At 44.2% G+C, this 26,120-nt stretch overlaps 1 protein-coding gene across 1 annotated transcript in view; it reads right to left on the reverse strand.

Moving 5' to 3' along the window:
• Positions 1-3,168: 3,168 nt before the first annotated feature.
• LOC108412876 overlaps positions 3,169-26,120 on the reverse strand; it is a 23,169-nt gene continuing 217 nt past the window's right edge. The window contains exons 1-4 of the mRNA XM_037542463.1: positions 26,113-26,120; positions 14,210-20,868; positions 13,800-14,078; positions 3,169-4,694 (exon numbers count right to left, since the gene is read on the reverse strand). The exon at positions 26,113-26,120 is cut by the window's right edge and continues 217 nt beyond it. Of these exons, the coding sequence (XP_037398360.1) occupies positions 3,778-4,694; positions 13,800-14,078; positions 14,210-20,519 (7,506 nt within the window). The 5' untranslated portion in view covers positions 20,520-20,868; positions 26,113-26,120 and the 3' untranslated portion in view covers positions 3,169-3,777. The remainder of the gene's footprint in view (positions 4,695-13,799; positions 14,079-14,209; positions 20,869-26,112) is intronic.

The raw sequence follows: 26,120 nt of genomic DNA on the forward strand, positions 1-26,120 counted from the left end.
GGTCATGTTCTTTGACTTCTCCAGCACATTTAACACCGTCTGGCCAGCTCTTCTGGGTGATAAGCTCACAGTGATGCAGGTAGATGCCCCCCTTGTGTCCTGGACTGTTGACTACTTGACTGGCAGACCACAGTATGTATGCCTGCAGCACTGTGTGTCGGACAGAGTGGTCAGCAACACTGGAGTTCCACAAGGTACTGTCCTCTCTCCCTTCCTCTTCACCCTCTACACCACAGACTTCAGCTACTGCACAGAGACTTGCCACCTTCAGAAGTTTTCTGATGACTCTGCAATAGTTGGATGTATCAGCAGGGGTGAAGAGGATGAGTACAGGGCAACGGTGAAGGACTTTGCCGCATGGTGTGAGCGGAACCACCTGTGATGGTCCGACGGAAAAGACACGTGGGTACGTTCCAGTTTGAGGTGCAAAAATCAGTGTTTATTAAATCCCAGTGAAAAACCAAACAAAAAAACAAAAATGCAATTTATCCAATGCCAAAAAGAAAAATATTTACAAATATATACAGCTTAATTTGAATAGTCAGTTATTCAATCAGAACTTGAGAGGGTTTCAGGCTTCAACCACATTCCATTACCTCTCCCACAAGACTAGCTCATTCTGGTCCATATAGGGCTTTTATAGAGCTAAACAGGAAGTGCTAAGACGTCACTTCCGGTTTTTGCGCGCGCGGGGGCGGGGGGGGGGGGGGGGGGGGGGGGGTGGGGGGGGGGTGGGGGGTTCACTATAAAAACGCAGCAAACAAAGGGTCCTGTTTTCCTCCCTGACTGAAAACACGGCTACCTTCCTCTGGAGTCTATTCACAGGTAAGTACTTGTTGCCTTCTCCAAATGTTTCACGAATGTTAGTTTATAATATGTTTCATTACATCACTAAATCAATCTAAATTTACAAATAATAAAACATTCACATTCACCATTAAGTTTTGTTTCTTTTCTCTGCAGGTTTACTCTTGTTCCCCAGCATAACCACTCAATCAATAAATGCTGTTTAAAAACAGTTTGTGTCTCTGAGTATGAAATGTCCCCATTACCTACAAAGTTTAAACATATGTACATTGTGGCGGAGGGCAGCTCCGTCACACCACCTGCAGCTCAATGTGACAAAGACAAAGGAACTGGTGGTGGACCTGAGGAGGGACTCAGTGTGTGATTCACAGTGTGGGGTTCATCTGCACAAAACTCAATACCCAACAGTTCATATGTGATATAATAATAACTGTGTGTAAAAACTCAGACTTACAATAATTTGAACTGCTTTATACTGGATGTTTATTCAATTCAACTAATAATATTGTACTAATAATATATACTATTGTCATTATACGATACAGGGTAGTACAGTATAACGAAACACTATCGGGCTACTTTTCCAGTGCAGTAATAAAAGATGCATAGCATTAATATTTATTATCACAGTCACCACCACTTTACAGTATTCATAAGTACTTAAATATCGTGTACATACTGCAAATTTCTCTATCTTCGTTTTAAATGATTAAAGTGTTTACTCTTTACCGGACGAAAGGCAGGATACACCCTGGTCACCTGGCCGGGGAATCAAACCCAGGCCCTACTTGCTGTGAGGCAACAGCGCCACCCACCATGCAAGCATATTTATTAAGTTAAGAGACCCTTATTAGTCCCACAACGGAGAAATTTCACTTCCACATTTAACCCATCCGTGAAGTGAAACACCACACACACTGTATTGAGCAGCGTGTGCGCACACACACACACACGGAGCGGTGGGCGCCTGGGGAGCAGTTGGGGGTGAGGTGTCCTTGAGCAAGACACCTCAGTCACGTACTGTCGGTGCTGGGGACCGAACCGGCAACCTTCCGGTCACAGGGCCAGTTCCAGCCCACGACTGCCCCAACATTAATAAAACACAGGAGTGGTGGTGCATCATTCTTACTGTGCAGCGCTGATGACACAAACATGATCTGCTGGAAGAATCATCAGAAGGACTTTAGCAGCTACAACATCACATCTACACAGATTATAAACAATTGTGATCATTAATGTTGGCAACAGTATAAGGCAGTGAAACAACCTTGAGCAAGGGCCACCCTGCTCACACAGAGAGAGCGAGGTCAAGTGTGCTCTCAGACTCCCAGCCACCGATGGCTGGAGCATCACCTGCAGGGATTGGACTCGCAGTCCGTCCCCTGATAATAGGGACAACGCTGAGATGGTTGCGCCACCCAGGAGCCCCAGTTATCAGTGCTTTTTACCCTTTAAGAGTAAATTTGACATTCCATGCTACATGTTGCATGTTCTCCTACTACTTACTCTGTGTTCTTCAGTCTGAGAAATGCATGTACGCATCACTTCAATGGAATCTTACTGCCACTTTCATACACTGGGGTTTCAGAGTTCTGGCAGCAGACTGACCTGTACTTTTGGTCAGGGGTTCTTCACCTTCCTCACAGTATGACTGTTTTTTGAGGTTGAAAATCTTTGACCCTCATCCAGATGGGGCCTAGCTGGAACTCCCATTTTTGGGGGATATAGTGGGATATCATAGCAGCAGTAGAGTCTGCTCTTAGAGAGTTTTTCTTGGTCACGATCGTTTGGTTTGGACCTGGAGTTTCTGTACAGCTGCTTTGTGCTGCGCTGTAATAAGCATGTAATGTAAATAAATCTGGTCTTGAGCTCACTGTATGCTACTGGAACTGGGTTCTACAATCAGATGAGTTGAAACCATGATGGTGGGTCTATGATGGTTTTTAAAGGCCCAGAGAACCTGCATTGTGAAGCCCTTTGAAAGCCTGTGGGTCACGCTGAAGAGGAGAGTCTAACAGAGGAACAGGACCCTAGGAGATTGAGGCAGGTTCTCGTACTACTTACTTTGTATTCTTCAGCCTCAGCAGGCATTAATAAAGCGTGCGACTCATGTTTTCAGTGTGAGATGGAGGTAATTGTTTGATATACTTACCAATGCATATTTCAAAGTATAAACATGACTAATAAACATAACAAACTGCTTTCTGAACACATAAAACATCCTAATAATAATATACTGTGTGAACTGAAGTGAAGAAGCCAATGCAGTTTATGAATGTGAGGAATTCATCATTTAAAACAAGGGATTATGGTCACACTCATTATTTAGATTCAGGAACAAATGAAGTCTCACACAATCAGTACGATAATATCTGTACACTATGGTGCACTTATTGTTGCATTTATTAATAGCAGATTTGACATGAAGCTTCTTTTCAATATGGGATGTTAACAAGTGTAAATAAACAACAAAACAATTCAACAAAATCATTTGCACTGTATAATAATGTTCACTGGGGATACACAACAAAGTATGAGTAATAAAATAAGTGAAATTGCTCCAAAGCAAATGAAGTGGGCTAATCTAATACATCACATCTCAAGCAGTGACCGAGTTATTTACTCAACAATCTGTTGGTCAATTAACTGATTTTGCCATATAAAATGAACAATTCTGAGAAGATTCAGAATAACCCTAACCCTAAGACCTGAAACAGCCCTTAGGACTGTGTGCCGAGTCTGCAAAGTAATAACCAAAGCACAGGAAAATATGAAGATAGTTGGATATAAGCAAAAACACTAAACTAGGATCTTAAGTACATCTAAGCACTATTATAAGGTATTTGTGAATAATTGCTGATATATTTCCATTTCTTGGGTAACCAGGTTCACACACACAACAGAATCACTCCGTTAAAGTTTCATTTATTTATGCTCAGTGAGGTTTGGCTCATTCGTCTCGGCAGGTGATCAGGGGTAGTGGTAGAGATGCAGCTCTCTGGGATAGCAGGTTTTTCCAAACGGGTAGTTGAACCACTGTCCCACCTGGTACCAGGCTCTGGCATACCAGTGCATGCCCTCATCCTCCTGCTCTTGCTGTACTGGGAATACATTTTCAAAGAGGGGTATATAAGAGCGCAGAGTGTGCAGAAACCTGTAGGGGGCGAAAGGGAGATGGGCGAGGTATTGGCGGCATTGCAGGGCATAGCAGGACACCAGGTGACCATCCACAATTAGGTTCCCCTCCACAGTCAGGGGGGCAAAGGCACCCAGGTCCTTGGTTTCCTGGACATTGGTTACGCGCCTGGACACCAATGAACCAGTCGCTGGGTCATAGCGGTGGATCAGGTGACCTGGCTGCAGGTCTTTGGCGAACACTGGGATCATGGTAGAGAATGTGGCAGCAGTTCTGTTGGACGGGGCGATGAAGGTTACGTGGTCAGCTGATAGTGAGAGCTGCTCTGAGTAGTCTTCTGTGGTAAGGAGGACATAGCGCTCCACTGCAGATGGCCGACGGTCCAGCCATAGGATTACCTCGCTGAATATGAGCTCTCCATGAGCGTCCAGTGCAAGAACCCTGTCCCCAACCCTCAGCTCTGACATGGACTTCCTGTTCCCTTCGCTCGTGAACACCGTAGCCCGTCCAGGAAAACACTCATCATCCACTTGACAGTCAGGGTTATAAGTAAACCCACTGTGATCAGGAAGTCTTGCCATCCACTCCCTCACCCCACCTACTGTCCATCTATCAAAGTCAGTCCAGAAATCTGGTCTTTTAGTTGGAGACAGATGAGCTTCAACATTGCAGCCCACCTCAGTCCATATCTTGGTTAAGCAGCCAACTGAATGAGGTCCTGTTTCAAAGTGATAGCCACACTCCCCACTCTCTGTAAACAGAGTTAAAAGGGACACATAAGTAATCTGTGAAAAATATCTTTTAAAAAAGTGTTACAGTATTAAAATGTAAATAAAAAAACACATCAGTGATCTGCAAATCACTGATGACCTGAATTCAATTAAAACAAATAGTAGAAAGACAATAGAAAGTCCTGTTTAAAGAAATCAACTTCAATGTTTTTTGTATATTTACACTTATTCTAAATTTTTTTTTTTTTTTTTTTTGCCTGTCTTGTCTGGCAGATTTGCAATCAGAATTATGGTGAGACTGCGTTACTGTGCCAAACAAATTTACTTTTCCAAAATGAGCACTATAGATTATAGGCTCATCTTGTCAGTGTTTCTTTTTCTTTATTTATTTTGTAATTATTTGATTTCATTTTGTTTATACATTTGATATTTTAATGAAAATGTGTTAGCATCATGCCAGACTTGACAGGCCAGGGGAATCTGTAAAGAAGGGAGAGGAGAGATAAGCGGGGGGGGGGAGGGAAATAACATAAGGGCAGAAAAAAAGAAAAACACAGCGGAAATGCCACGGCGATGGTTCACCAACTGCTGCTCCTGAGAAAAGAGAAGAAAGTGTACCTGAGACGTACAGCACTTGGAAATACTGCACAAATGACTGTGATGTATGTGTATGTGAGTGTGTGAGTGTGTGTGTTTGTGAGTGCAGTACAGTATAAATTTGTCACAAGATGCACTCAATATCGAGGGCAGAAAGCTGCGACAACATCCCCCCCAGAGGCCAGAGGAAGGCAGAGAAAGACCAGGGAATCCCGCCCGCCGCGGCCCCCCCAGGAGCAGTGGAGACCCTGGGCCGTATCTCCCAGTGACCCCTGCATGCCCACCCCAGCGGAAGGGAGAGGGGGACTCCAGACAGCACCCCCGCCAGCCATGGAGCGCAGGTCCAGGGGAACCAGAGGAACCAGAGCCGCCCCCAGGATGCCCCTCCCCATCACGAGGCAGCAGCAAAGACCCAGCGCCTCATACGCCCGAGAGCCACCCACCACCCAGCAGGGCCCCATCCCCGCCGAGGGGCTTTGAGCCGCCCCGGAGCCCAACCACCCAGGGGAGCGGGCCAACCGCCACGCCGGAGCACCAGGCCAGGCCCTGAAGCCCCAAGGCGCCCCCCATCTGGGGGGGAAGTAGCAACCACAGGGGAGCAGCCGGGAGAGGACCGGGGACAACAATCCCCCGACCCAGAACCAGCTGTCCTCACATACACTCAACCTCATATATACATCTACCTACATACCTTCACTCCGTTATATTCCTCCACCCCTATATATACACCTACGCACACATACCTCCACACCTATATACATTCCTACATACATACATACACCCACATATATACATACACATCACCCCAATATCTACAAACACCCACCCATATATACACCCCCCCGTCCTCCTAGATGAGGTGGGGGCGAATGGAAAGGCCAGCCAGTAACAGTTTGTATATGGATGCATACATGGGACGAACGTGCACATGTGCGGGGGGGCGCACACACGGGAGGAACATGCACGACTGCACACGAGTCCGAGGGCGCACGCCAGGGAAGAATGCGCGCGGGCGTACAGACGCCCACACCCACCCAACCATACAATGCCACATGACCGGCACCGCCGTACAGGCCACCCTCCACGGCGGGGGCGGCGGGGGCCCGGGCAGCAACCCCAGGACGCCAGGAATGCCCCCGGCCCAGCCCCTGTTCCGACGTTCAACACCCTGCCTCGGTAGGGAGCAGGAAACGGGTGAGGGATGACCTTCCCACCCTTCCACCTCCAGTGAAGTGTTGAGTGCAGGAGTTGGTGTATATGAATGTGGGGTAGTGTGTGATACTATGGTGTAGTTAAAATTGGGGGGACAGGTGTGGGGGCAAACATGGGCTAAGCACCGGGCCACTGGTCTGCAGTGTCCATCTACACCGTCCCCTCAAAAGCCCTGAATGTCTAAAGTGCAGTAAAAACTGAGGGACAGACAGTCGTCAGGAGACGAGTGAGGCTATGACAGTGGGTCGACCTCATTGACCCCCGGCAACATGTCTGCCCCCAGGATCCTAAATGTATGAGTACTGTGTGTGTTTGTGTGTGTTTGCTTGGGTGGGGGAGTAATGTATGTATGTGTGTGTGTGTGTGTGTGTGTGTGTCTGGGGGTGGATGGATGGTATGTAGGTCCAGAGGCAATGATCCTCTGGAAGAGGAGAGCCAGCTGACTAGCTGGCTCATGAGGCTCCGCGTTTCACTGTCCCCCCGCTCAAGGCAGGATGAGGTCGGCCCGGGGAGGTCACGGAGACACCCTACTAACAACAGTCAAACAACAACAGACATCAACGAGACAAAAGACAAGCTGGCCTGAGTCAGGAACCCATTGCCCCCAGTCCACCCCACACCCCCCCCACTGGACACCGCCCCACCCCCGCCACTCAGGCACCCCAGAACCCCAAGGCACAGACCCGACGCCCCGACGCAAGGTCAACCCGCCCCACCCGGTGGTGCGCCCGCAGCGGCGCAAGCCATCCCCGCACGGGCAGGGACCCAGCATGGGGTCGGGCGGCTCTAAGGCATCGGGCCCCGGGTCCCGCCACCAGCCCCGGAGGGGAGGCCAGCTAACCCACCCAGGGCCTGCACCCGCCCTCCACACATCCCCGGACCTGCACCCGAGGCAAAACGGCGGCGCCCCCCGAGCCCCCACCCATCCACCACCAACCAGGGCAAGCACACAGACACCCCAGGTCAGCCGCCAAGGCCCCCCAGCTTACTCAGGAAGTTACCGACACAAGCAGTCCTCCCAGAGTCAATTCCCAGCCACCAACTAGGCCACCCGGGAGATGAAACCACAGCCAACCACCCCGACTAACTAGTGGAGTTGATCAGTGGGAGCCAAAGAGAGTTAAATTCCTCCAACTGGTTTTTAGAGGAAGCAGACATTCTTTCCAGACTAATGTGATCAAATAATAAATTTTTGTAAAGAGTAATATGTAGATCTTTTTTTTGCTTCCAGTTAATGAGGATGGTTTTCTTGGCGATGCATAGGGCAGTGAGAACTATGTGTGATGTATTTGCATCCATAACCAATTCACTGATGTCTCCTAAGATGCACAGTCTGGGTGAGGTTGGGATGCAACATTTAAGCCACGTGGACAAGTCTGCACATATCCTGTGCCAGAACATCTGAACAGGCCTACAATCCCGTATAGCATGCAGATAGTTATCGGTTACATTGGCTGTACAGTGGGTGCATATGTTTGATTGTGCTAGGCCCATTTGGAACATCCTTTGTCCTGTATAATGTATTCTATGAAGGACTTTGTATTGTATAAGTTGTAAGTTGGGGCTTTTACTTATTTTGAAGATATTTGAACATATTTCTGTCCAAAAGCTTTGATCTTGATTGATAGAGAGATCACGTTCCCATTTGGCTATCGGGAGGGAGATTGAGTCATCAAATTTTAACAATAATTTGTACAGTTTTGATAATAATTTAGGGGTACATAAATTTAAAAATTCAGTTACCCATGTTGATATTTCCAAATTTAGTTGGTTGGGATTAAATCTCTCTTGAATGATGGATTTCAATTGTTGATATTCAAGAAATTTACTGTTGTTTATTCCATATTCTGATATGAGTTCCTGGAATGTGACAAAGTTTCCCTCTTTAATAACATGTTCTAAATTTTTTATTCCCTTTTCACGCCATGATGTGAAATTTAGTACTTTCTTATTCTGACAAATGTCTGGATTGTTCCAAATGGGTGTTAGTTTGCATGGAATAAGTGGAGACTGAGTTAGTTTTAGAAATTCCCACCAGGCTGTCAGTGAGCTATTTATACTGAGGCTTTTAAAAGCGTCGTGGCGCTTAATATTAGAGCTAATGTAAGGTAAGTCTGAGAGTTTTGTTTTTCTACAGAATGCTTGTTCTAGGTCCAACCATGGACTGTCTAGTAAGTCAGGTTTGATCCATTTTGAAATGTACTGTAATCTATTGGCTAAGAAATAATTATAAAAATTTGGTAGTTCTAAACCACCATTGTTTTTCGGCTTTTGTAGAGTTTTCAGACTTATTCTTGATGGCTTATTTTTCCATAAGAATTGTGAGATGTTTGAATCTAAGGACTTAAACCAAGCAGCAGGGGGTTTATTTGGGATTAGTGAGAATAAATAGTTGATTTTTGGTAAAACCATCATTTTAATGGTAGCGACTCTCCCCATGAGTGATATAGGTAAGGCGTTCCAACGTTTGAGATCATCTTCTATTGTTTTCAGTAAAGGGATATGATTTAACTGCACTAAGTCTGAAAGCCTAGCAGAGACATGTATGCCTAAATATCTAATATTACCTGATTGTAGTGGAATGGCGGTCGTGTTCTGGAAACTACAGTTTATAGGCAGAACTGTTGATTTTCCCCAGTTGATGGAATAGTCTGATATAGAAGAGAAGCTATCTATTAGTCTAATTGTATTCGGGAGAGAAGCTTGGGAGTTTTCCAGGAAAAGTAATACATCATCTGCATAAAGACTTATCTTGTGGTTTGTAGTTTCTGTGTTAATTCCTTTAATATTTGTATTTTGTCGAATTGCTGCTGCTAATGGCTCAATGAAGATAACGAAAAGTGAGGGTGATAGTGGGCAGCCCTGCCTGGTGCAGAGTGAAGCTTTGTGAAGTGATATCGTTTGTCCTAACACGTGCACTAGGAGAGCTATGTAAGGTTTTGATCCAGTTTATGAAGGATGAACCAAATCCAAATTTGTGTAGAACTGCTAATAAATATTTACAGTTTACCCGATCAAATGCCTTTCCTGCGTCTAAAGATACGATGGTTGTTTCTAATTTGTTAATTGTGCAGTAATCTATTATGTTTACTAGTCTGCGTGTGTTATTGGCTGATTGTCTACCCTTGATAAAACCTGTCTGGTCAGGATGTACTATAAGTGGAGTGGTTTCCTCTAATCTTCTGGCAAGGACTTTGCAAATAATTTTAAGATCTACGTTTATGAGTGAAATTGGGCGATAGCTAGAAGGCAGTGTAGGGTCTTTGCCTGGTTTAAGAAGTAGGCTAATGTTAGCAGAATTCGTGTCTGGGGACAGTACGTTCTCATTTTGAATTTGAGTTACCATTCTGAAAAAGGTTGGTTCTAGCACAGACCAGAATTCTTTGTAGAACTCTACTGGAAATCCATCTGGGCCTGGGGCTTTGTTATTTGGTAGATGCTGCAGGGCTTCATGTAGTTCAGATAAAGCAAGTGGTGAATCCAGGGCAACAACTTGTTCATTTTTCAGCTTGGGGAGATTAATATTATTAAATTCTTCAATAGCTGCGTCAGATGGATTAATCTGTGATGAATATAAGGCTTTGTAAAACTCTTTAAAAGCTTTATTTATCTGTTGTGGGTCATGAGTGATGTTTCCAGTTGAGACTTTAATAGAAGAGATAGTTGTTTTTTCTTTATTTAGCTTTAACTGGTTAGCAAGGAATTTTCCAGATTTATTGCTATGTTCAAAGTTCTGCCAACGCAACCTTTGCAGTAAAAATCGTGTCTTTTTGTCTATTATTTCATTTAATTCTAGTTTGAGTTTTCTCAGCTTGCTCATTGTGTGTTCTTGTGGTGAAGCCGCATGGGCAGCTTCTAAGGATTTTATTTTTTCTTCCAATTCTAATACCTGCGTTTTTTCTTTTTTTTTCTTATGTGTGCAGTAGGATATTATCTTCCCCCGCATTACTGCCTTTCCTGCTTCCCAAAGAACACACGGTGATGTTCCTGGCAGGTCGTTATTTTCTAAATATGTTGTCCATTCCTTTTTGAAATAATTAATGAAATCTTGTTCTTTAAGTAATGATGTATTTCATCTCCAGTTCCTGTTTGTTGGTGTGGTTCTTTTCTGTGCCAGAGAGAGAGATACCGGTGCATGGTCACTGATAGTGATAGGGTGAATCTGAGTGTCTGTGACATCCATCATAATAGAGTTGCTAACTAAGAAGTTGTCTAAACGAGAATGTGAGTGGTGTACTGCTGAGAAGAAGGTGTAATCCCGGAGAGTGGGGTGATGTGAACGCCACGCATCAGAGAGCCCAAAGTCGTTCATATATTGTTTTAGAGTGTCTGCAGACTGCCAGTTCCTTTGACTCACTGCTGTACTGAGCCTGTCGATTTTTGGATGAAGCACCAGGTTGAAATCTCCTCCTATTATTAGTTTGGTGTCAGAATGATCAGAGAGTGCTGTGAAAATATTATGAAAAAAGGAGGGGGCGTCAACATTTGGCCCATATATATTAGCAATACATAAATGCATATTTAGAATCGACAAGTTAAGTATTATAAATCTACCTTCAGGATCTGTTATATTGTTGCTAATGGAAAAGTTTATCCTTCTGTTAATTAGTATGGCCACCCCCCTTTGTTTTGAGTTGTAGCAGGCTGAGTACGCATGAGGGAACTGAGGAGAGGTCAGTGTGTATGTAGGTGTTTTGGACAGATGTGTTTCCTGTAGAAAGACAATATCTGCTTGCAAGTCGCTTAGCCGATTAAAAATTTTCAATCTCTTTTCCCTCGAACCAGCTCCACGTACATTCCATGTAACAAACCTCAGTGTACTCATGTTAAAACTGGCTGTTTGAGTGTTGGATGTTTACTAGAGGTGTATGTGTTGTATAAGTGTGCTGTATGCCTGTGTTGTATGTGTTGTGTGTGTATCTGCACTATATGTCTGTGTGTGTCTGTGCCTGCATGTATCGGTCGTGTATGCCTATATGTCTGCGCTGTGTTTGTGTGTGTCTCCTGTATGTTTGTGTGAGTGTGTGCTGTGTGTCTCTGTGTGTGTCTGTTAGATATGCCTGTATGTATGTGTGTGTGTGTGTGTGAACAAATCGCTTAAAGTGAATGAACAAATTGCTGTGTGGGTATTGAAAGAGAGAGGGGGAGGAAAAAAAGGTGATACGTAAAATGAAAGTGCACATACAACAACAACAACAAAAAAAGGGAAAACAAATACATCTTAAGGAAGAAGAAAACATTTAAATTATTTAAGGCACTCTGCTTATTAAACCGGCATTAATGATTCTTTTTTAGACATGTCTTATTATACTAGTCGAAGGGTGATATGTTAAAGTATTCGGATAAAGGCGTATTCTAAATTTGATGCCTGCAACATGTTCCAAAAAAGTTGGGAGGGGAGTGTTTACATCACCTTTCCTTTTAAGAACATCGGGTGATTGTTTGGGAACTGAGGACATTTGCTGTTGTCGTTGTAAAAAAGGATTTTTTTCCCCTCATTGTTGCTTAATTTAATACTTCAGCTGCTCAACAGTCTACTGTCATATATTGCACTTAATAATTCACACTTTTTCTGTAGGGGACAAGTCTGGATTTCAGGCTATCAGTAGTGTTCATGTTGTTGATACTGGGCTTCCAACTTGGCATAGTACAGTCTTAATTTGCATTTGTGGATGCAGCAACAAACTGTGTTCACTGACAAGGGATTTCCAAAGTATTCCTGAGCTCATGTGGTTATACTCATCACAGAAACACGTCTGTTTTAATGTAGTGCCATCTGAGGAGTCAAGGGCATTCAGTATTGGTTTACAGCCTCGCCATTTATGCACCCTTTATGAGCCTTTTCATAAATGCTTCTTTTATAATTAATCATAATAGCATCACCTGTTATACATTTGGAATTTGTGTTTATTTACAAAAAATCTATAAGGTAAAATGATAATATCTCTTCCTTGTGCTGTTTGAACTTAAATACATGTAAAACATAACATTTATTTGTAGTTTACATGCTGTTCCAACTTTTCTGGAATTGGGTTTGTAGGTAAATAAAAATGCTGCAGTTAGAAGAGTATTTCAAACCAGACATGTTTTGTTTTAAGGCATACTTTTATTGTTTTCATTGTTAGTTCGCCAAACGCTTTGTGTCTTGCTTGGCTTTGTAATACATGTTCAAATATACCAATAGAGGTTAGCATTGGGTAGCAATACTGTGAAAGTATTTGACTATGAGTTACTCAGTAACGTTGTTCAGATTTGGGTGTCTGTATGGGTGTATTTACAAATCATATAGTCCATATTTTACTAAATAGAAATAGAACAGTCCACATTCAGAAGGATTCACATTCAGAAGGGTCCACATTCAGAAGTGTCCACATTCAGAAGGGTCCACATTCAGAAGGATTCACATTCAGAAGGGTCCACATTCAGAAGGATTCACATTCAGAAGGGTCCACATTCAGAAGGATTCACATTCAGAAGGATTCACATTCAGAAGTGTCCACATTCAGAAGGATTCACATTCAGAAGTGTCCACATTCAGAAGGATTCACATTCAGAAGGATTCACATTCAGAAGGGTTCACATTCAGAAGGGTCCACATTCAGAAGGATTCACATTCAGAAGGGTCCACATTCAGAAGGATTCACATTCAGAAGGGTCCACATTCAGAAGGATTCACATTCAGAAGGGTCCACATTCAGAAGGATTCACATTCAGAAGGGTCCACATTCAGAAGTGTCCACATTCAGAAGGGTCCACATTCAGAAGGATTCACATTCAGAAGGGTCCACATTCAGAAGGATTCACATTCAGAAGGGTCCACATTCAGAAGGATTCACATTCAGAAGGATTCACATTCAGAAGTGTCCACATTCAGAAGGATTCACATTCAGAAGTGTCCACATTCAGAAGGATTCACATTCAGAAGGATTCACATTCAGAAGGGTTCACATTCAGAAGGGTCCACATTCAGAAGGATTCACATTCAGAAGGGTCCACATTCAGAAGGATTCACATTCAGAAGGGTCCACATTCAGAAGGATTCACATTCAGAAGGGTCCACATTCAGAAGGATTCACATTCAGAAGGAATCACATTCAGAAGTGTCCACATTCAGAAGGATTCACATTCAGAAGTGTCCACATTCAGAAGGATTCACATTCAGAAGTGTCCACATTCAGAAGGATTCACATTCAGAAGGATTCACATTCAGAAGGGTTCACATTCAGAGGGATTCACATTCAGAGGGATTCACATTCAGAAGGGTCCACATTCAGAAGGGTCCACTTCTTATTATAGATTTATAGAACGCGTCTTACCTATACAGTAGGGCTGTTCTGACCAGCCGTAACTCCTGCACTGTATCTCGGAAGATCCTTGGAGGTTGTATAGTCGATTACAGGACACTGAACACTGCTGTCCTTCCAAAGCAAAGCCACATCTGCCCCCATTAGGAATTGGAAAGGGATCGCACATGGCTCTGCACTGGATCTGTCTGCTGCATGTCTCTGGTTCCATCTGTAATCTACAACCATCACCACATCGGTAGGAGTGCACAGCGTGAAACCGAGTGCTGAATGGCAGAGAAGCGGTCCAGTCTGTGGAACAAAAAGCAGAATATGTGGGAATAAAACTGTCAGAAAGCCTTTACCAAACATTGACTTGTAGTAATGTGAATATCATGACTTAGAAATGTTTGGCAGAGATTATTCACTGCAAAGTCACTCACCCTGGTTGGGAAATAACATTCTACAGAAAGACTTTGCTGCAGGGATGTCTTTAATGCATATCTTCTCCCAGCCTCTCCCTTGGTTTATTTCAGCTCTCCCCACATATTCTCTTCCAGAAGTATCCAGTTTTATCATAGAGCACTCCACCAGTTTAAAGTATGCACGATTTTTAATTCTTACAAACTCTAAACCTCTGTTCTCACAGCAAAGCTTAGCAAGATTTTCAGCATGTGCTGAAGTGACCCAACTAGTCCACCTGCCTGAATTCCATTTCTGGAGTTTTCCATAGAGTTTAAAATTTTGACTGTAGGTGTCGATGAGTCGGGCATTTGGTTCACAGGTAAAGCGTTCCCACTCACCATTGCTGCAAGTGATCAAGTTTTCACCAGAGGGATGGTAATCATCATCACATTCCAGTTCCAATGTATCCCCTGTCTTAAAATTACCTGACTGTCCCAACAATCTGCCATGGGGATCCTGTGGGGGGTTAGGGCAAGGGATGGGGGAGCAGGACGGCATCAGAGGCTGAGACCACTGTCCTGTTCTCAGGTCACAGTCAAGCTGAGAGGGTCCTGAAAGCCAGTATCCATATCGACAGTGGAAGTCAACAATAATGCTGTAAACAGGATAAGTATGATATTCATCATCCTCTATCATGTTATCATCACTGGGTTTTGAACAGCAAATTGGAATGGGAGGACTGAACTGTCCAAACAGACACTCAATTTTTATTATATTCATTAAACATTGTTCTACAACAAAGGAGCCATGAGAGATAATGCTGTCCTCATGAGTACATGACTTAGGAATGCATGGTCTGGAGTGTGGTTCTTTTAAGCAGAGGATCTCAGGGCCAGAAGTCCGCTGGAAACCCTCTTCGCATTCGATCACAACAACTGGACCATAGCTTGTCATCTTCTCATCAATAACTCTTGTTCCCTCAGGTGCAGTAAATGTGGGACACAAGTTAGGGGTCTTCATCTCAATAGTTTCCTCCTGACTGTTCACTCCTTCTATAGTTGACGACAAAGACACCCTGTATACTGTTCCAGGTTTCAAACCTGTTATCTCTGCACGGGTGAGATTAGCTGTAATCTGTGTTACGGTACTATCTCTTGAATCCTTCACTTCTACCACGTAAGTGTACTTGCTGCTGTTTGGGTCGGAGTCTGGAGATGGTGCAATCCAGTTAATATATGCATTACTATGGGACATATGGACCACATGTACAAATGTTGGGGGGTTTGGTTTTGTTCTTTCTGTTGTTTCTGTAAGCACAATCAGAGGAAACTCACACAGGGTCACATACATCTCGAAGGTGTAAAGAACTCCTGAGAGAAGACCAGAATATCTGATAGGGGTCTGATGTTCCCAGTGGAGACTGTCACTAAAGAACAGATCATCAGACACTTTTAAATGGTACTTGAGTCCAGTGTCGCCTCTGAATTGCATGGTGTATAACCCAGTCGATGTTTTAACCTCAATCTCCACTGCTGTTTCACTAGCTACTCTCACATAGAGGGTGGGGCTGGTGGAGTTTAATTCAGATAGAGTCGGGCCAATCTCTGCTGCTGAGCTGAAGAAGGAACCATCGACCAGGGTGTCGTTAGCAAAGACAAAGTCCACATGCTGATAGAAAGAGTCATTGTTGTTCCAGTTATCAAGGATAACTGTCAGGTCGTTTTGTTGAATAAGACTCAGGAGAGGATTGTGGTGAGAGAAGGACATGACCAAGTTTCCCTCCAGCAAGAAGAAGCAGGTCTCATTGTACCTAAAGTCTCGAAAGAGAATGTAGTCTTGAGCCTTGTCAGAAGCAAAGTTATTAATGTGCTTTACACCACTGCAGTCATCCAGGATGTAGAGGTCATTCCCGGGTCCACCTGTCAGTTGATCTGAGCCATGTCCTGGTATGAGGGTGTCATTTCCAAACTTCCCATCTAGCTCATTGTCCTCATCATCTCCAATGATCAGATCATTAAAATTTGTTCCACTCACTGCCTCCACACCTGTGTAGGTGTCATTCTCGGCGTCTGCCCAGTCACCTCTACCAGAGTTCAGATCTACTCTGACCCCTGTGGATGTCCTCACATCTCCGCTGAAGAATACAGCATCGACCCCTGGGCCCCCATCTACTTTGTCTGCTCCCCAACCACCATAAATCAAATCATTTCCTACTCCCCCACTGATGTCATCATCCCCGTCTCCACCCAACAGGACATCATCTCCACTGTGTCCAGTTATGATGTCATCTCCTGCATCTCCTTCGATTTTCTCATTGCCTTCATTACCCTCAAGATGGTCATTCTTGTTGCCCCCTTTAATGACAGAGCTGCTCTTACTCCCTGTTATGTAGTTGCTGAAGTGAGTGGCTCCATAGATATGAGAAAGTTTGATGAACTCATTGCCCTCAGCACAACTGATGTTACAGCTCTTAGTGGAAGTTGAAGTGTCAATGGAAAGGACCAACTTGTATGGATAGGACAGTGGGTCTACCTGAAAAGAGAATCCATCTAAGGATTTTATCACAAGATGTTGGTGTTCTGGGCCCTGCAGATACCTGAGTAATCGAACACGGACAGAATCATTTCTGGATGTGGAGGACAATGTGATGTGGGGTGGCTCCAAAAAGACTGTGATATCTTTGTAGAGTACCTCAAGAAAGAGATGATCAGTTTTCATGTCTCTGGCTTCATTATCAATTTCATTCTCATAGCCATATCCGTGTCCTAAGACATATGTGTCTGACCCATTACCCCCCATTAAATACTGATAATTCATGCCATTGTCAATGCCTGGGTCAATGTAGTTATTCTGAGAGTTTCCAATCACATGGTATGAACAAATGCTGGATTTAGCTTTGAAACGTTCCACTTTCCTAAAAGGATCTTTGCTCAAATCAAATGTTTCTGTACTGTTGATACAGTTTTCCTGACTGAGGTTTATCTCAAAAGGAGTAATTACCTTGGGCTCAGTAATATTTGAAGGTAACATGGAAATGACACCATCAATGGTTTGCAGTAACAGGTGCTGGAACTCTTTACCGTTGAGCCAGTTCTGCAGGTGCACCTCAATATCTGAGTCCTTAACTTTCAGGATAATGTGAGGCCCCTGATACACTACAGTGAGTTTCGAAAAAGGATGCTCAAAAAACAAGATGTCACTGATTTGATCTTCAGCAAAGTTAAATATATATGCTCTTTTACATCCAGATTTAATGACATACTTATCGCTGCCACCTGCTCCCTGCAAGTGGTTTGTACCTCCGCTGCAGCTAAGAAAGTTCCCAAGAGCATTGCCAATTAAGACATCATCATAGGCGGAGTCAAAGACAGTCATGACATAAAACATGTGTTGATAAGGGTCTGATAGATTGACGGTGCTGCCATGGGTTTCTTTGCTTAGATCAACCATAAGTGCTGTCATTGTCAGCTCACTTTCATTGGTGGAGATATGGAAGATCACATGATCAGAGGAGAGAAAGGTCACATGCTGAAAAAGTCTGCTAGTCGCCCAGTTTGTTAACAGCACACATGTTGAACGGAGGTCCTCCTTATCAACCACCAGGAGGTCTTCACCCTGCAGGTCTGCCTGAATCCTACTGAAAGGCACCTGAAACACTATCATGTCTATTTTCTCATCTTTGGCATAGTTGTTGATTGTGTCGCATCCTTGTCCCTGGAAGATTTCATATGTATCAGCTCCCTCTCCTCCTTCAAGTGTATCTGCTCCATGACCCCCGTTAAAAACATTATCTTTCTCATTTCCCACAATGGTGTCAGAAAAATTACTGCCTATTACAGTGATCACACTTTCAAATTCACCCACTAAGCTGGGAGAGACTGGGATGTCCGAGTTTGTCTTGTCCAGTATTTCTGGCACACACATAGCATGGAATTTGCCTTTTGCAAGGCCTCTGTCCATAACCTTAAATGTGACGCCGTCTGCTGACTGAAAAGTCATGTGTTGGTAATGATCCGCATTGCTATGAACAAACCAGTTCTTGATGGTAATCCTGTACCTTTCTGATCCATAAACAAGAAGCAGGTCTTCATGGCTCCGACAACAATCAATGTGACTGAAAGGGGCTTTTATCAACAGATGGTCCTCCAACATGTCTTGTGAAAAATTGTCAATCTCTGCATGGGTTCCACTTGTAGGAAAAACATAAAAGTCCCTTCCTTCTCCCCCAGAGAGTTCAGACATCTGTGGCCCAAGGAAGAAACTGTCATCTCCTCCATGGCCATAAATGGTGTAGTGATAATTCTTAATCACAAACTCCATGTCAGGCTGTTTGGCAGGTTGCTGGATGGCAAAAAACTTATTGTCCTTGTCATTGCCATAGTAGGTGCCAAACAAGGAAGAACGGAGTTTCATTTCTCCGCTGATTACTTTGGCATGTTTTACAGGGATGACCCACCACAGATGGGCTGCCTTTTGAGTGTAGAGGAATTTAGTTGATTCCCCGACTCCCAATACAATGTTCTGAATACTGGGGTTGTGGAATGTTTTCTCTATGGTTTTGACTCCACCCTTCCCATCATCAACCCCTCCTACCTGAATTGTCACACTTCCATTGTTTAGGAGCTGGACAGTCACAAGTCCTCCATACTGGGAGAGAATCCCTTCCATTAGATCCAGAGTGCTTATGTTTCCATCATTAGCAGTTATTTTGTAATAAGATTCAGGTTTTGAAAGGTTGTGCAGTAGTTCTTGGTTTTGTCTTACTTCTTTATCAAGCTCGTTACTTTCTCTAAGCAGCCCCCCTGTAACAAAGTCTACAGCACCTTCCTCTAGTCCAGTTATGACAGCAATCATCTTATCAAAATCTCCAGCCCCCTGGGGCAGCTTGTCCAACTCGCTCACAACATCACAGTAGAAGTCACTGATGGACATTCTGACTATGGACAGTCCAATGATTATGGGCTCCAGCACAAGTGCTGCTGGAGGAAAAGCAAGCTCTGCAATCGAGAGCACAGTTGTTGACACATCCAGAACTAGGTTTGTAACCTCTAGGCCAAAGTACTTATTCTGCTCTGGATCAGATCTGTTGTGTTTCTGAATGGCTATGGAATCCTCAGCAATAAAATAGGCTTGAAAAGCCATGCCAGCGATGGGAATACCCTTCAGAAACTTTCCTGCAGAACTCTCTCCAAATCTCTCCACTGAGCTGCTGATCTTTGTGAGCGTCTCTTCCATACCCAGTTCACTCGCTGCTGCATGCAGGCTTTTCTGGAATGCATTCCGGGAAATCCTGGAGATCTGTTGATTCAGATTGGTCATCTCTCCAAGTCCATGCAGCGACTGGGTTAAAGTGACAGCCCCTCGAATAGTGTCATTCTCCGCAAAAAACTTCCCAGCCCCGATGAATCCAACCACAATACCATATTTAACCATGGCATCATTTACGCGCTCCAGGAATCGGAGTCCACCTGTTTTCAGCATTGAAGTGGTGTGCTTTGCAGTCTCTTTGACCTGTTTCATGTAAAAGGATTCCTCAAGGGGATAAGACACTAAATGAGTGTCTTCTGGATTGTATCTGTTGAAAAGTTCAACTTTAACTTGGCCGTCCTCGATGGTTAGAGTATCTTCTTTAATCACATAGTCCTCTTCAATCTCATTCTCTCTCACCTTGCATGCTGATGGGCTTCTTCTTTTTCTTTGTCTATTTTCGTTAGTGTATACTATATATTTACATCTGTCAAGTATTGCGTCCAGCAGGTCATTCCTAAAATTTTCCCAGTGATTTTCCATATTCATTATTGCCTCTAATTGCTGCTGATTAACATTTCGTTTTTTTATAAAATGGTGACGTTGCACATTGTTGTTGTCTCTGGTATACAACATCCTCACTTCATTTTTGCTATTTATATCTGCTCGAAGTGTTATTATACCATGGGCCATTAAAAATCCTTCAGGTACAGGAATTCCGTTCCGTTCTAAAGACCAAAGTAATTGTTCATAGCCGTCTGACACAGTTGATTTATATGCTATCAATGATTTGTCTAGTGTTATTGTACTGCGGTATGCCACAACTTTATTGATAGTGATTCCCCTGATATTGATTTCTGTCATAAGATCTGTTATATAGTTGGCTGCAGCTTGTGATCCTGCATTACAAGCAAATAATCGCATCTGCTCATCAGGTATGAATTTCACTTGGTCAACAAACGTTTGTATGACAGTAGCAAGCCATTGTGGTGTCTGAAGATGAACACTGAACTTCACACCAAACTGTTCTGGACTGTTTGGGAAACGCTCAATGTTTCTGACACCATGTGAGAAAACACTCAGCTTCACCTTCTTTTGCATCAGTTCCGAATTAGGCAAGAAAGAGTCAACGCCAAACAAATAGGCAAAAACCTTTTTTTGATTGTTTTTATTCTTTTCATTCTTGTGATGAAGATAATTTTTATATGTGTTAATGACTGGATCTTCAGGATGTAAGATCACAAGGTGGACAGAAGGTGTATCGGATGATGTATGGGGATAATTCTGATCACAAACAATGGTTTTTCCTTGCTTCCACTTCCTTTCAGAGAAAGGAGTCCAGGGCTCTCTATCATCTGAAGAATCTGGTATTCCAAGTACGGAAGCTGCGAAGAGTATGAGAAAAATCGGAAGGAGGGCTTTCAGTGTCGTTTTCCAGGCTTTAAAATCCCTAAGAACAAAAAGAAATAAATAGAATTTTAAATAATGTTTCAGTAAAATAAAATACTGTTGCAATATTTTATGAGAGAGAGAGAGAGAGAGAGAGAGAGAGAGAGATAACCCTAACCCTGATCTGACCAGCCTAGAGAAAGTCCGTACTGCGTCGGAGTCGGCTGACCGCGCGACATGATTTCTCCGACTCGTGTACACTGCCAGTTTGGCCTGACCAAGAATAAAATTCAGTAACTGGCACTTGAACCTCTCCTTCTGGACATATTTAAAACCAAGGATAAAAGCATGAGCAGTAAAAATCGCATTACAAGAAAGAAACACTGTCTTTAAAACATCAAAAAGGGGACGCAGCCTAAAACATAAAAGCCTGAAACACCGTTTCCCTCTCAAAACAAAAAGGGCATCCTGGAGTGACCTCTGGATTTAAAACAGAAATAAACGAGTTAACAGAAACAATTCCATGTAAAACCCTCCACTGTAGATCTGCCACTCTTTTAGTTAACGGTGGTTTATACAGTGCTCTCCACTGTGGCTTCACCTCGTCAGCGAGACCCAGAGCATCTCGCCACGGCGTGTCGGTCCTGTTCTCCAGTCTCTTCCTATTAAAAACCTTCACACAGGCTGAGTAAAGCAGCTCGCCAGAGACTGAACTCAGGTCCATTCTCAGCTCTTCTGCACGGTCCAGGAGGGGGCCCTGACACCCCTGCAGGTCAGGAACAATGGTAACCTTGGGGAAGGGGTCATCCTCATCAAGGTTGAGCACTCCTTCACCACAGTCCTTTATCAGTCCTCGTTCCTCAGAAGACAGCACCGACCTCCAACACTGCAGGAGTTTGGCCACTAACTGGCCTCACCCCCAAGCGCACCACCAGGTCCTCTACATGGTCCAGACCGGGTCCTGCAACGTCCACTAGATGACGGAGGGTAAAGATGTTGGAAGAAACAAGAACCCTGGCCAGTGCGGGAGACGTTTTTCTTGAGACGTCGAACCGAGACCCATGAATACCAGGTTCCTCCAGAAGCCAGTGTAATGAGGTGCTGCTCATTCCAGAGATGCTAAAAAAACTCCAACTTCTAAAAAGTCCACGATAAAACACAGGCAGGCCATCAACGTCCAGCGTTTTAGCACTCATAAAAAACGGAGCTCTGTCTAGTCCCATTCGCCCCACAGTGCGTAAAATCCTGCACACCACTTCTCTCCACACCAAGTCTTTAGGGCCACTAAGGAGTCTCTGAATGAACTGGAGGCGAAAGCCAGCAGTCCTGCTGGCTACGTGAACCAGCCCTTGTCCTCCTTCTTCTTTAGGTAGACAGAGGATGGCCTGTGGTAACCAGTGCAATTGGTCCCAAAAAAAGTCCACCAGCAATGCCTGCAGGTCAGCTAGAATATTTGGTGGGGGATCTACACAAGCCAGTTTGTGCCATAAAAAGGAAGCAACAAGGTTATTAACAACGAGAACCCGTCCCCGATAAGACAGCTGAGGCACTAGCCAGTTCCATCTGCTGAGTCGTCCCTTCACTTTCTCAACTGCACCCTCCCAGTTTTGCTTTACATGCTCACTGTCCCCCAAATACACTCCCAGATATTTAAACCCACCCGTCCTCCATCACAATCCAGGCAGTGTAGGTTCCCCACCAGTCCAATCGCCCACTAGAACAGCCTCACTTTTACTCCAGTTCACTTTAGCAGACGATAGAATCCTAAAACCATTTAAAACATCCACTAAAATGTCCACATCTCTCTGTGAGCTGGTTAAAACCACGAGATCGTCCGCATAGGCTGAAACACAGACAGGTTGGCTACAGTTTGGTGCACCAAGGCCAGAGATCTTCTCTCTCAGCTGCACAGGAGAGGCTCGATTGATAACGAGTACAACATGCCAGAGAGAGCACAGCCCTGTCTGATGCCTCTGCGGACTTTAAAAGGAGCACACAAACCACCGTTAACTTTGAGCACACTCTCAATGTCACTGTACAAAACCTTGATCATGGCTATAAAATCTGGGTTGAAACCAAAGTTCTCCAGAACTTTCCACAGATATCCATGCTCAACCCGGTCAAATGCCTTTTCCTGGTCTAAGAAAATAAGACCAGTCCTCAAACCCAATAGCCTGGAGACGTCCAAAACATCCCGAATTAAGTAAACATTATCAAAGATAGACCTACCAGGCACACAGTACGTCTGGTCACGATGCACCACCTGCTCCATCACCTTCCCCAGTCTGGAGGCTAACGCTTTTGAGAGCAGCTTGCAGTCTGTGCACAGCAATGCCACAGGGCGCCAGTTCATCAGCACCGTCAGGTCTCCTTTTTTTGGCAGCAGGGTCAGGACAGCTCTCCTACAGCTAAGAGGAAGCTTTCCTTCCTGTACACTGACCCGGAACACTTCAAGCACATCCTGACCCAATACAGACCAAAATGCCTTGTAGAATTCCACTGGGAGACCATCAATCCCTGGTGCCCGGCCATTTTCCATACCGTGTAGGGCCTCGTGCAGCTCTCCCAAGGAGAGCTCAGCATCAAGCAGGGTGGCAGACTGCTGTGTGATTCTGGCCTGCAGGGGGAAGAACCTCTCCTCCACATCCCGGCAACTGGCCCACTCACTCTCAAACAGCTTGGAGAAGAAGCTGACTGTCTGCTGGCGAATTTCAGAAGGCTCAGAAACGAGATCCCCTGATTCAGACCGCACAGCATGCATAAACCTTTTCTGTCCGTTTTTACGCTCCAGACCAAAGAAGAACTTTGAAGGAGCATCCAGTTCCGTCACATTCCGGAAACGTGAACGGACCAGCGCCCCCTGTGCTGTAATGCCCAGTAGGTCAGCTAATGCAGCCTTTTTCCTTTTAAGAGCTGTAATATGCTCCTGATCTCCTGTGGCCTCCCCCAAACCCTGGAGTGTCACTATTTCGATCTCCAGGGCTTTTAGAGATCTGATTATGTCCCTAGTGACAGTGAAAGTGCACTGCTGGCAAAACACTTTAATTTGTACCTTTGCTACATCCCACCACTGCTGTAATGAATTAAAAGATGTTTTCTGTGACTTAAAAACATCCCCAAAAAAAGTAAAGGACTCTTTAAAATTAATGTCATCAAAAAGTGCAGTATTAAAATGCCTGTATGCACTCTGAGGCTTAACGTTTCGTTGTTTAACAGTACACAGACCCATACAATGATCAGAAAAACCAACAGGAGAAATAAAACACTGCGTAAAAACAGACAAGTGACGTCTAAAACTGATCAAGTCTGGCCAACGACAGGGCATTATGCCTACAGTGTGCCCATGTGTACTGTCTTTTGTTACCATGTGTGGCGTGGCGCCGTGGTTGCTCAGTAATTGAAACCAACCGAATGAAGTTGACTACGCCACCCCAGGAACTCACTCCCAGGGAACATTACCACATATACTCAACAGGCCCACAGATTCGTTATACTAACAAACAGAGACGTGTCTCTACTACAAATAATTGTTTATTAAGCATAAAAAGAAACACAAACAAAGCAGGCTGTTCACAGAGGTTACCACCCAGGACTAACCAACTCAACAAAAAAAAAAAAAAAAAAAAAAAAAAGGACCAAAAGATGTGTGTTTTTCTGTAGGCTAAGCACTTACCAACAGAGAGATTAACTCACCGCTCACAGAGGGATAAGACCGATCACACACATGTGCTCCACAGGCACACACACTAAAGAAGCAATAGGCAAACACTAAACCTTCACACCACACATTGGTGAATACAACTCCAGCACTTAATCCCCCCCCCGCCATAAGCACAAACCAGAATATGGACAATGTATATAAAGAAAACAGAGAATCCTGCAACTTAAAATGTACTAAGAAAATAAATTATACAACAAATTTACTTTAAATCAAAAGAACCAAAAACAAAGGAAAACAAGTCAATAAACCCCAAAGAAATAAAAAAAAAATAAACAAGAAACACCGGGCGTAGCACCAACGCCAAGCAAGCAGCGATAGAGGAAGAAACAAGGCAGCAAGCACGGAGATGGAAAGCTTGCAAAGGTACAACAGCAGAAACAAAACAGCAGAAGCCAACACCAATTGACCATCCTGCAATGGGAGAAAGGTTAAGAGTTATAATCTTTATAAAACCACAATAACTAGAAAAATAATACTAAAGTGCCTACCGTTTATCCAGAGCCAGGAACAGGAGAGCAAAGGCTAATTCAGCTGCTTCAGACCGTGCTAACGCTCCGCTAACACAGCAAACGCAGATCAGTAAGCAGCCGCTAAGAGTTCACACAGGCGTCTGCGGGAAGCAGTGTGTGGTTCTGGGCGGTTCCTATCCAAGACGTCTGCTGTGCAGTTAAAATCCCCACCCAGGACTAAAAAGTCAATCACAGTTGGAGATTAAAACACTAAGCCTGTCCAAGAAAACCATCCTCTCCACGCCCACAGTGGGAGCATAAACACAAATAAAAACAAAGGTTTCGTTCTCATAACAGGCTTGTACTTTCAACAGCCTCCCAGGTAAAATCTCATCTACTGTGTACGAGAGACGAATAAAATTACTCGAAAATAAAACACCAACTCCACCACTTACAGTGGAGTTATGGCTTAAGATGACCAGCCCATCCCACTCTTTAGCCCAATCTACTGCATTATCACCATCACTGTGTGTTTCCTGAAGAAAGAAAACATCAGCACGCCAGCTCATAAAACAGCGCCCTCTTCCCCCGGTCTCTCGCCCCATTTATATTCAGAGTAGCAATCTTAATGTCACTCATCAAGATCATAAAAGGGCATAAAACTGTGATGGCGAAGGCCAGTCCGAAACAGGGACTAAACACACTAAGCCTCCTCATCAGGACCCGCTTTGTGTAGCTTAGTCAGCATCTTTTTCAACCTAAAAGTTTCCAGTGCATTAAAAGACCCCTCCCTCCTGAAGTGTTTGACATCATGTACAAACTGCTGAGGGTCCGTAAAGTGCTTCTCTACCTGTAAACCTCTATAACCTTTAGTCACACTCAGGAACTTCTTTATCTCCTCAGCAGTGTAGCGCACAGGTAGCCTCTCCTCCTGAGAGCAGACTGACCAGCCAGAGTCGGACAGAGAACCCTCACTCTCAGTGTCGGCATCAGCACCACTAAGCTCTTTCTTCCCCTTCCCTTGCTTCTTCCATTTAGCAGGAACTTTAAAAACAGGCTCATCCACCATGTCCACCTCAGCCACAGCTTCCAGCATCACCACTTCAGCAGAGACAGGTTAACTACAGCCACTCACCTCAGCGG

This window comes from Pygocentrus nattereri, chromosome 11, assembly GCF_015220715.1.
Source record: "Pygocentrus nattereri isolate fPygNat1 chromosome 11, fPygNat1.pri, whole genome shotgun sequence".
Taxonomy (NCBI): domain Eukaryota; kingdom Metazoa; phylum Chordata; class Actinopteri; order Characiformes; family Serrasalmidae; genus Pygocentrus; species Pygocentrus nattereri.